The sequence below is a fragment of the Protopterus annectens genome, chromosome 10.part0, assembly GCF_019279795.1.
Source record: "Protopterus annectens isolate FY-2018-M chromosome 10.part0, PAN1.0, whole genome shotgun sequence".
Taxonomy (NCBI): Eukaryota; Metazoa; Chordata; order Ceratodontiformes; family Protopteridae; genus Protopterus; species Protopterus annectens.
In genome coordinates, this window is record NC_056744.1 from 819,446,983 (window position 1) to 819,459,554 (window position 12,572).

The 12,572-nt window shown below is 40.8% G+C and overlaps 1 protein-coding gene across 5 annotated transcripts in view; it reads right to left on the reverse strand.

The window, feature by feature from the left end:
• Positions 1 to 12,572, reverse strand: part of TBC1D4 (TBC1 domain family member 4) — a 2,350,609-nt gene that overhangs the window by 1,103,390 nt on the left and 1,234,647 nt on the right. For all 5 annotated transcript variants that reach the window (XM_044085628.1, XM_044085627.1, XM_044085626.1 and 2 more), the window contains exon 4: positions 9,299 to 9,403. In XM_044085628.1, the coding sequence (XP_043941563.1) occupies positions 9,299 to 9,403 (105 nt within the window). The remainder of the gene's footprint in view (positions 1 to 9,298; positions 9,404 to 12,572) is intronic.

The following is a 12,572-nucleotide window of genomic DNA, read 5'->3' on the forward strand; positions in this document are numbered from 1 at the left end:
TATCTTCCATGATAGCCGTACTGTCGGCAGGAGGGATATAAAGAACAATAATACATATTTGTTTCTAATTGCTTATTTTGAGGAAAGCAATATGAAGCTCTGCTGAACCGAATTTTGGTGTAAGTTTGCTGTAAGGGGAAATGTAGTACTGGGAAATACTAAAGCAATACCACTACCTTTCTTTCCTTTTTATATGGTCATTGTAGATGATATTATAGCCAGGAGGTATAACTTCAGAGTCGTTTATACTGCTTCGTCTCCCACACAGTCTGTACACCATACCTCCAGTTCTACAGATTCTGTAGCAATGATAGGCCATGTACAAAATAATCTATAACTCCAGCTCTAATGAGTCTCCAGAACTGATGGGTCTTGTACATGATAACCTGCATCTCCAACTCCAATGAGTCTGCAGCATTGACAGGCACTGTACACCATTATCTGTACCTCCATGGTTCCACTGTGTCTGAGGTTCACAGGTTTATAGGTAGGTACTAGGCTATCGGCCCTGGGACCTATATAAGCCCAGCCAAAAAGGTACCCTGGCTTTTGCCACCCAAGAAAATTATTTTCCTGTGTCACTGTCGAGCAGAGCCACAGAGGTGATCCCCGGGGTGAATTTCCTATTTCCCATCCAATCATCAAGATTGTTCTTGAAGAGTGCTAATGAGGAGCTTTGTTTGATATAGACAGGTAGTTTATTCCAGAATATGGGAAGCCTATGGGACAAGAATCTATCCCTCCGGCATGTTCTGTTTATTGTGGTGACAAGGTTTAGGTCCCTAGAGCGTGTAGCTCGGAGGGATTGGGATTTCTTTAAGTGGAGCATGTCCAACAGCTCTGGGTTTGACATGGCTTTGTATGTTAGGCAGAGATCACCTCTGAGTAGGCGATATGCGACGGAGTAAAGCTGGAGTTTTTTGTGATGGTCTGCGTAGGGCATCTGTATGAGATCGGTAAACCTCTTTGTGAGGTATTTCTGCAGCCTTTCCAGTTGTTGTAGATGTCTTGTGAGTTACATACCAAAAGGGGCGTTGTACTCTATAATGTGTCTAATGAGTGATGAGTAGAGGGGAACAATGACCTCTTTTTTTCTGGATGAGAAACCTTTTGTGATGAGGTATGCCACATAGAAGGATTTCCTCACTACTGTGGTGATGTGGTTATCAAAGGAGAGACTACTGTCCACCTGTGTCCCAAGGTCTCATCACATTTTCGGTGTTAAGTATATTACTGCCTATGTTGTAGTTCATGGGTACAGAGTTTTTAACAAAGGGGATGACAATGCACATTTTGGCATTGAGCTTAAGGCCATGGCTTTGACACCAGGCATCTGTCTCAGGGAGGCCCTACTGTAGGATGTCCACATCGTTAGGAGTTTCGATTATGACTCCTAGTTCGCAGTCATCTGCGAACTTCATTAGCCAAAGACCTTCTGTGTTAGCCTGTACTTCAGAGAAGTAGATACCAAACTGGAGAGGACCCAGGACTGAACCCTGTGGTACTCCACTTGTCACTGGTCTGAAGTCGGATTTGGAGTCTGCTACTTTCACAGTGTGGGTTCTGTCAGTGAGCCAGTTGGCAACCCATCTTGTGACATAGGGATTTATACCTAGTTTAGTGAGTTTATCGATAATTCCAGAGTGGGGGATGGTGTTGAAAGCCTTGGCAAGATCTAGATAAGCTGTGTGAACCACCTTACCCTTGTCTACAGCTTTGGTGACTGCTTCAAAGAAGTCTATCAGGATTAGGAGACATGATCTGCCTTTTACAAACCCGAACTGGGTGGGGTCCAGAGTTTGGAGATTACCAATGTCTTTGTTTATAAGTTCCATGATGATACGTTCCATGGCCTTGCAGACCAGGCTCGTCAGGCTAATGGGGTGGTAGTTCCCAGGGTCGGTGGTGGCTCCCCCTTTGTGGAGTGGGAAAACCATCGCTGTGTGCCATTCAGCAGGCACAAAGCCTAAGATGAGGCTATGATTGAACATGGTACTTACGTGAGGTGCCAGTTCATTCTGTAGTTTGTGTAGAACGCAGCCTGGGATGTTGCTTGGTCCCATGGAAGCTGTGTTCTTGGCTTTGGAGAGTGTGGTTTTTACCTGTGTAGCCGTGATTACAGGAGCTTTGCATTCTTCCGATATAGAGATGGGCTCTTTAGGGGGTGAGAGGGGGGTAAAGTTAGCACTGAACCTATCTGCCAGGATGTTGGCAATATCAGTTGGGTCTGTATATTCAGTGCCATTGTGCTGTAACTCAGAGCAGATCTGAGTGTTGCCATTGAGATTCTTGACATAGCTATAGAATGCTTTGTGGCTGTCTTTAGAGTCAGTGGCAATTTTGTTTTCGTAACTAGCTTTGGAGGATTTTATCAGGGATTGCAGCTTACTGAGACTGACCAGGGAGCTCCTTCACTCATGGGATTTTACTCTCTTTTGCAACATTTTCTTCCTTCTGTTGTACAGTTTGTTTATGGCAGGGGACTACCAGATTGGCTTCCTTTTTTGGGGGGATAGCGTCTTGGTTCTGTTTGGGATAGCACAATCCAAGCACTCATGTAAGTGTTTATAAAGTGCAAATGTGTAGGATTCAGTAGTCGTAACTGTATTGTCTATCTGCATGGGTGTCATGAAGTTCACCACTTCTGTCTTAAGAAGCATGAAGTTGGTTTTGGAGAAATTTTTTACCATGGTTTCCTTAATGGGGGGTGGGGGCAGGATGTGGATATCTAGGGTAATTAGCTTATGGTCGGATCGGACCAATGAAGCATTGAGTTCATGTGTGGAATACTGGCCACTCATGTTGGTAATGACTAGATCTAGGATACTGTTGCCCCTGGTGGGGGTGTGGATAAGTTGATCCAGGGCACTGGAGTTTATGAATTCCAGAAAGTTTTCCCAGTTAATGGTGGGGTAGTTGAAATCACCCATTATTAGGGTGTTTGGTTGAACCCTAATATTTTCCAAGAAAAGAGGAGTGGGAATCCTGGGGCATGGTGGGTGATCTGTAGCAAGCTACAATTTGGATTGCAGTTTTGCCCAGAGTTAGTTGCACTTGGATAACCTTGGCTGCATTATGCTGAGCAACTAGCCTGGAGGTGTGGATATCCTTAATGAATATGGGCACACCTCCGCCTTTGGTGTTCCAGTCCAGGTTACATGGCCAAAAAGTGTGGTATGAGTTATAGCTTGGTAGTGTAGGGGTGCTCTCTGGAGCCTTGAACCAGGACTCAGTCACTGCACAGATATCGATGTTTCCCATTTTAAGGAGTGCCTCGAATGAGTGCATTTTGAGATTTAGACTTCTAGCATTGAGTAGCATCACCCACAGTTTATGCTTGCCTGTTCCTGTTACGGTGGTGAATTTGTCATTTGAACCTTGCCTAAAAAAGGCACTATAGGGGTGGCAAGAACCTTAGTCAGTATCCGGAATCCCAGGGGTGACAGATGCAGGCCATCTCTGGCAAAGCATCGTGCATCGTGGTCTGTTGACCATGTCATCCCAGGCAAACAGATACTGGATCCCTTTAGAATGTCACCAGAAGCTTAGCCAATTGTTGAAGTCAATCATTTTGTCCTTGTACTGCGGCATTATTCTGGGTGATGGCAGAATGCTACTCAGGGCTAGGGTCATATCTGCCTGGGCTACAAGATCGGAGAGCTCTTCCATGTCTCTTTTCATATAGTCCAGGGAGGTACGTCTCAGATCATTCACACCAACATGGACAATGACAGAGTCATATTTGTACTTGTCATGGAGGGACCTGCGTGCGTGGGTTATGTGGCGGATCCTGGCACCTGATAGGGCAGCTGACAGTAACCTTCTCCTTGTTTAGCCTGGTGAGTGGGACATCAGTGTGCCTGACTATAGAGTCCCTTATGTCTAGTGTGTTGGGTACATTCTTTTGCCTTATTGGCTGTGGTTTTGTGGCACACTGAGTCTGCAGGCTATGTGTCATTTGGATTGTATTGGGGGTGGAGGTTGCTTGCATTTCTGCTTTGGAGTTCTCTGTTGCTTGAGCAGATTATTATTGAGAGCCTCCGTGAATGTTTTTGTGCTTCTATGTGTTGATTTTCGTGGTGTAGATTTAGTGAGACTATGTGATGAGTGTGGTGTGGTGCAAGTGTTTACCTTCTCCTCTTGACTGTCAAGTTCAGTCTTGATTGGAGAGAGCTTTACCTCTAGTTTGGCTAGATAAATGCATCTCTCACAGGTTGTAGTGTTGGGTGGTAGGAGGAGGGGGTTGTCTGTGTACATGAGGCAATTTCTACATTGACCCAATATGCCCAGATTCATCAGATAGACAGGAGAGAACACTGGGAGCTGACCCTTGGACTTGCCTGAATAAAAAACTATTTTCCTCTAGATAAGTGAGGAATGTGAGTACAGGAGCTGTTTTTCTCTAAGCAAGTGAGGAAAGTAAGTACCAAAACTGTTTTCCCTCTAGTTAATGAGGAAGGTTGAGTGCTGTAGTAATTAGTAGGTTATTTAGTGCTTACAAGTTCTGAACAAGTGCTGATCATGAATAAGCAAATTCAAGTGCTAAAACTTAGAATCTGTGTCTGGACTAAACTAGTTACAGGAAAGGGGGAAACAAGTGCAAATGTGGGCTTTTAAATCAGAAAGTTGAGAGAGATGGGAAAACTACCCAAACGGCCAATAACTACAATTTCTGGGCGAGAACCACTCCTTATGTGGTAGATAGGTTGCCTAGTTCTTACCACTCCCACTGATAACCTAGAAGGCTTCCGGCCAACACAGAAAGCTTGGTGGGGCTCTTCAGCAATGACGGGCCCCGTACATCATAATCTGCATATCCAGCTTCACGGAGTCTGCAACACTGATGGACACAGTACATCATAATCTGCATCTCCAGCTTCACAGAGTCTGCAGCAATGATGAGCCCTGCACACTATAATCTGTACCTCCAGTTCTACAAAGTCTGCAACAGTACACTATAACCTGCATCTCCAGCTTCACAGAGTCTGCTGCAATGATAGGCACTGTACATCATAATCTGTACATCCAGTTCAAGAGAGTTTGAAGCAATGTTGAGCACTGTACACCATAACCTGTAACTCTAGTTCTAGAGAGTGTGAAGCAATGAAGGACACTGTACATCATAATCTGTAACTCCATGTCTAGAGTTTGAAACAATGACAGGCACTGTACATCACAACCTGTAACTCCAGTTCTGAAAATCTGAAGCAATGATGGGCCCTATATACCATAATCTTTATCTCCAGCTTCACAGAGTCTGCAGCAATGACAGGCACTGTACACCATAATCTGTACTTCCAGTGGTACAGAGTCTACAACAGTGATGGGCACTGTACACTATAATCTACATCTCAAGCTCCCATGATTCTGCAGCAATGACTATCACTTGTGCACCATAAACTGGGCCTTCAGTTCCATAGAACCTGCAGCAATGACTAGCACTGTACACCATAATCTGTAAAACAGCAAAGATGCCCTAGAACTAGGATACTATGACAGTCTGGAATTAAATGTCTTCAAGGTAAAGAAATGCCTCAGGACAGTTTTTTTATTATTTAGCTCACCAGCATTCATGAATAATAGTCCTGCTGCACTTTGACTGGGCCCATTTGCAATTTTTAGAGGCCTACAGGAAGTGGCCCTCTGTCTAAAAAAATGAATGCATATGACACATGTCTCATTCAGTGCATACCTCTAAACCTTTAATTATTAAAAATTGTACCAGAGTCAAAAAGGGCCATTATGTTATTTTTCAGAAGAGAAATTAAGCATACACTAGGGCCAATACAATGCTAAGAAGTCTTTATACAGGCCGAATTCAGTTAACCAACAATGGATGCATCTTTAAACAGTTCTAGATTTACTTAGAATGTACACTGAACACATAAGGCGTTATAAGAGATCTGGGAACACAGGCTGACAGCAACCTCTCTTTTGACCACCACATTGCCACTGTGGTCAGAAAGTCCTTCTATGTGGCACATCTCATTACTAAGGGTTTTGCATCCAGGAAGAAAGAGGTCATTGACTCCCTCTACTCTTCCCTCATTAGGCCAATTATTGAGTACAGTTCCCCATTTGGCATGTACCTCACTAAACACCTGCAACAACTGGAGAAGCCACAAAAAGGATCCTAGGCCTTAAACATTTTTAAACATTTGTCCTATATAGACAGACTTAAAAACTCCAACTATTCTCTCTCTCATATCGCCTACTTAGAGACGATCTCTGCTTAACTTACAAAGCTATGTCTGACCCAGCTCTGTTAGAAATGTTACATGTAAAGAAATCCCAATCCTTCTGCACCACATGCTCCAGAGACCTCAACCTCATTACCACAATCAACAGAACATGCTGGAGGGACAGGTCCATAACCCAGGGACTGCCCGTGCTATGGAATCAACTTCCCATACATGTCAAGCAGAGCACCTCAATGGCCCTCTTCAAGAGAAATCTTGATGAGTGGATGGGAAACAGAAAATTCACCACAGGGATCACTTTAGTGGCTCTACTCGACAGAGGCACTGGGAACTAAGTCGGGTGGCACGATGCCAAGGTAATCCTATGGGCTTGGCTTGCAAAGGCACCAGGGCCATTAGCCTAGTACACACCTATGAACCTAAGAATAGCACTAAATTTGAGGGCAAAAATCACTGAGCTATGCCTAAATCATAATAGCTTAGAAGTGTGATTCAGTATATGGACTTTCTCAGTGGAGATATATTCTCTATATTCTCTATTAAATACAAAGCAGGTCAAGGTCTTCTCACATCTAATTCTAAGTGGTCAGACAGTGAATTCTCCCATCTAATGTTCAACCTTCTAAGCCAATCCCACAAGAGATGGTATTCGGACATGTGATATTAAATACCAGTTCTGTTTTTTTATCTTCTTGATAAGTCTGGTAAAACAAGTCTGCAGATGAGTGCTTAAACTGTTGTATTATGAGTAACAAAAGCAAGCAGTATTTTAGCATGGTGCACAAATGCAAAACTCTCATCCGAAGCTGACAAGAAAGCAGTTATGCAGTTTTTGTCCATGGCTGCAGGTTAGAACAGATGAGGAAATTTACAGATCTCGGAATAATTATGAGCAACATTTTTAAACAATAACGTTTTATTGCTTTTATTGCATATGCAACATACGAAACATAAAATGCACATATTATCAATGAGAAACCGTACAACAAATAAACCAAATAAACAATAAAAATGTAAACAAATAACTAAAGCATGGCTCTCCATTATTTACTTCACCACCAGGTAAGGAACATTAACATCAATCTTATTTTCTATACCTCAGAGCAAAACAACATTAAAGTCTATTTGAGTCGAGCATGCAAATCACAATGCTCTTTCCCCATATACTTCTTTTTCTTCTTCTTTCGGCTTTTCCCGGTTAGGGGTCGCCACAGTGGATCATCTATCCGCTCATGATTGGCAGTGGAGTTTTACAGTGTCGAGTTGCCAGCCCGGCGCCCAACCTTCCACAGAAGGCACACACACACTCACACCTAGGGCCAATTTAGAGTGTTCAATTCACCTACTTCGTGTCTTTGGGATGTGGGAGGAAACCAGAGCACCCGGAGGAAACCCAAGCAACCACAGGGAGGACATGCAGACTCCGCACAGAAGGCACCCCAGCCGAGAATCGAACCAGAGAACCTCTTGTTGTGAGGTGACAACGCTAACTGCTGCACCACCGTGGCCGCCCCTCTTTCCCCATATACTATGCTTCTGAAAATATTCAGAAAAAAATACTGTCTGTTTTAATGGCATTTGTTAATTCACCAGAAAAAAATCCAATTCTTATATGATGTATTGCCCCTAGAAGTCCAAATTATGATTCATGTTTTATCAAGCTTAGGAAAATATTTAGTAAAAAAATATTACCATGAGTAATAAACTAGCTATTAAAAAGTAACCAATATTAGAGCAAGGGCTGACAAATACTGATCTTTTTTTTTAATGTACCATCCCTTGATGACTAATTTCTAAAACGACTGTTAAAAGCAACAATAAGGTCACCTTTAAAATATGACCCAGGATTCTGCAACAACTTCCAAGGCTGAAATTAACAAAAAGTCAGTTTCATGTTAATTTATTAAAATAACTACACCTTTGTATAGCAAATCCATCCATCCATCCACACCCCTAAGTTTTGCACATGGTGTCGGGGTGTCACATCAACAGTGACCATCATGTAGAGTCAATGTTCATACCACCAGGTAGCTACCAAATGAATAGCAAATGTTACTTCTAATAACTAAAAAAAAAAACAAAAAAAAAAGGCTAAACATACTGACTGTAGTCTGAAACCTTGTTAGAAATAAATTGTACTTGGCATACAGCACCTTTCATGACCAGTTTTTAAGCTTTATTAACCTAACTCTGAACGAATCCACCATAAAGAGAAGGCATAGACGTACATGTAATACAGGATCATCATTACTAAAAGACAGAGGATTGATATAGAGAAAATTCCACATCTACGGAATAAATTATGACCAATAATAATTTTAAAATGACCATAGACAATGGATACAAATACTGCTATAACATAAAGGAGTCCTCATTCATTAAGAATATCCAGCCAATGAGTTTATCAGGCTGTGAAACAAAATGCAGTCAGATAAACCGTGAATGCACCTAAATGTGACCAGGAATCAAGTTACAAACTAAGTGTTGAAGGCTGCCTATGGGAGTGAGAGGCTGAGATCAATTTGACCATCCTTGGAGAAGATGACTGCCTGATCCAGTGCAATAATGACATCTTGTGGAGACCAAGTATTGTAATACAACCAGTGCAAAAATCTATGAGGAGTTCCCAGTAAGTAGCACACTTACAAGCTGTAATCAGGACAGGCACATAAGCAGAAGTATGCCTTTTGACAAACGCACTCAGAATATCCAAAGTGCTGGGGGAGTAAATAACAACACAAGCAGAAAAAAGGCCTTCTGCCAGCCTAACTCTCCATGATTAAGGTCAATAAAGAGAAAGAGGGAAATACGGTCAAGCAGGGATGGAGGAAGTGACAAAGAAGGGAGGAAATAAGGAAAACAGGGGTCGTCTCCTACTTATGACATAATCATTCAAACAAAGTATACCAGCGTGTGTTGTTTCCACAAGAAATAACTTGAATTATGAAACAGTCTTGGAGTACATGTCTGAGGCACTATTAAAGAAAATCTAAACAAATTAAATTTACAAGAAATCATTTTTGCTTGTCATGCTACAAAGAATTCATGAAAATGACAAAGCCACACTTTTAGTAAAACCTAAATGTTTTACTACTTACCAATGGCTCATTCGCACACTGGAATACATAACACACATACTGATTTACTCCAGGTTCGATAGATTCACGACAGATGAATCCAAAATGATCCATATGCTTTATACCCTGTGGAAAAAATATGATGTGTACAATAATTTATGTTTGGGCATTTCAAAAACCTAAAAGCATACTGCAATATTTACAAGAAATCATTTTATTACAGTGAAACATTAGTAAACAAGACATATTTTCTTAATATTATACAAAATCATTACTTAAAATGGCAGTGTTTTAGCTGTATATATATGTACAATTTATATATACATCTCAACAGTAAAATATCTAAACATACTAGGGAAGGGTTTATGTCCTTTCCTCTCTACTGTGTGATACCTCAGAGATGGTGTGTGTGTGTGTGTGTATATATATATATATATATATATATATATATAATTAGCAGGGGGTACAGAAGGTATAACACTGATTTCATATGCTGTTAGATTTTCTCAGAATTTTGTGATTAGATGTTTTGCACTGAACTTCCATATATAGTTCTAGGTAGATGTAAAAAGAAGGCACTAAGTAACAGCGGTCAGCCATCACAAAAAAACACTTCCTTTTATACATTAAAATCTTAAAGTGACAGTGCAGCATTATAATAAAAGATCATATAAACTGCAAATATTGTATAGATAGCAAATAAAATGTCAACTAAGATTAAAACCATGTACCCTAAATTATAAATTAATAATATCACCTAGTATTAACAATCTAGATGTTGTTTATGACACTATAAATGCTATAGAAAACAATACAAACAGTTCAGCTATTCTCTAATGACATACATTTAAAGCTGAATATATACAAATTTTGGCTGTAGTCCCACCAAATCCCCCTTCACCAATGAATGTGGTGAAGGGGCTAGTTTAACAACTGATATCACTCCCAACCAACATGCTTTAATTGTGGTGTACAATAAGTGGGCAAAGAAAATTAAAAATACTGTTACAAATAATTGGTATATTCTTAAGACCGATCCTGTATTGTTTGACTTGATGGGACATCAACTAAAGTTTGTATTTAAGATGGCTTCAAATGTTAAGAATTTACTTGTAGGGGGTAATAACATGGGTAAGGGAACTGACCGAAGAAGTATTGGTTCTTAAAATCAATTTGAATAGAAACACTAAATTAATGAAAGGAATTGTAGGACCATTTGAGGTTGTGTGTGTATGTGTGTGTGTGTGTGTGTGTATGTATAAATATATATATATATATATATATATATATATATATATATAATTATGTATATATGAATGTAAGTGTGTGTGTGTGTGTGTGTGTGTGTGTGTGTGTGTGTGTATATATATATATATATATATATAGGTTCATATCATAGGTTCATACTAGTTTGTTCCACAGCATAGGGAGTCTTTGGGAGAATCCCTTCATGATAAGGTGGGCAATGTAGAAGTCTCTTCCTAAACTACTAGCTACATGGTGTCATGATGACAGACTATCTACAAACCTCCCCCCCAGGTCCTGATAACTTCTTCTGTCAGTGGTGGTGGATTGCCTTGGTGGTAGCTAGGGGGTAACCTTGCATGATCTGCCTTTGACAAAGCCAAACTGGGTTGGATCAAAAAGTCTCAAATTCCCTATGTCTTTATTTATGAGGTCCATTATGATCCTCATCCATGGCTTTGATAAGGCTTGTTGTCAATGGGCGCCAGTATGTTGGCAATGTCTGTAGGATCAGTAATCTCACATCATTTTGAACTACTCTGAGAGCATATCTGGGAGTTTCCCCAGGTTTCTAGTCGGCTTTGAGAAGTTCTTTACTGTGGTCTTTTTTTTTCAGGGGGTGTCCTTGATGAATATGGATACCCCCTCCTTTTTTGGTATTTCCAGATGTCCAGCATATCATCCAGGCAGAGACACACACTGATCCCGTGAAGGTAGGATACTGCTCAAGGTCAGGGTCACCTGTGTCTGCTACATAATCTTACACCAGCGTGGGACAATGACTGAATCATATTTGTACCTGCTGAGAGACCTGGGTGTCTGCTTTGGTGGCCTCTGCTGTTTTGGTAATTTTGATCAGAGCCTCCGGTATGTCCTATGTTGAGAGAGCTCAGCTCCAGTTTGGCGTGTAGTTGCATCTCTCGCATGTATTTGTGTTTTGTGGGAGGAGAGAGGGTTTGTCTGTGTACATGAATAGCAGGGGCTGGATAAGACGGAAAATGACCCAATTTGGCCACAAACCACAAGTGCCTAAACTAAACCTCCGAGGACAAATGAAATGATGATGTTTATGGAAATGACCCCAATGGCCAATAAAACTACAGTTTTCAGTAGTAACCACCTCTCCCGGGGCAGCTGCTCAATGTTAGTCACTCCCACTGATAAACACAGAGACCCTCCTTCAGCCCAAGCAAAATTCACAGAAACTTTCAAACAGTTCAGGAACAGCAAGCCTGTAACTGAACTTTTTAACTCTCAGAAAAGTGGGAAAAGCAAGATTTTTTTTTTTGCTCTTGGAGGTGCTTCACCAACAGCCAACAAGCCTGAAAAGGCGGCTCAAACCAACAGGCAGCTAGGTTTTTGAGAAGAGAAGAAGAAAGGAATGATAAGGAGTCCCCCCCTAAACAAATAAAAGTAAGTTCAAGTCTTGATAAACACAGAGACCCTCCTTCAGCCCAAGCAAAAATGGCCTCACAGAAACTTTCAAACAGTTCAGGAACAGCAAGCCTGTAACTGAACTTTTTTAACTCTCAGAAAAGTGGGAATTTGTACAAACTGCTCCGGCTTTTATATAGGTAAGACCAAATGGGCCTTCCACAAAATAATTTATGAGCATGTGTATGATCTTAGATCACACAATACCAATAATGCCTTGTATAAATATTATATTTTATGTGATAATTTTACAGGATTTAGATTTAGCATACTAGACAAGGTTAGTAATAATCCCAGAGGTGGAGACTGGGAGACGAGGCTTGAGTTTAAAGAGTTATTATGGTAATTTAGGTTACAGGCAATGAACCCCTCCCCCAGATTAAATGACACAATATGCCTTCTTCCAGTTTTAAAACTTAGGGCAGCTAAATTTTAAGTGAGGATTATATTTACTCTTTTTATAGTTAATTCTGGTTGATTCAACTGTCATTGTGTACATAGATTTTCGTTTCAATTTCTATTAGTGAACAGTTTTGCATAATGAGTTGATTGGTTATTCTTGTATCTATTCCCACAATAATACATACATTTCTTTAAACTTCTTGTTAAGGATACT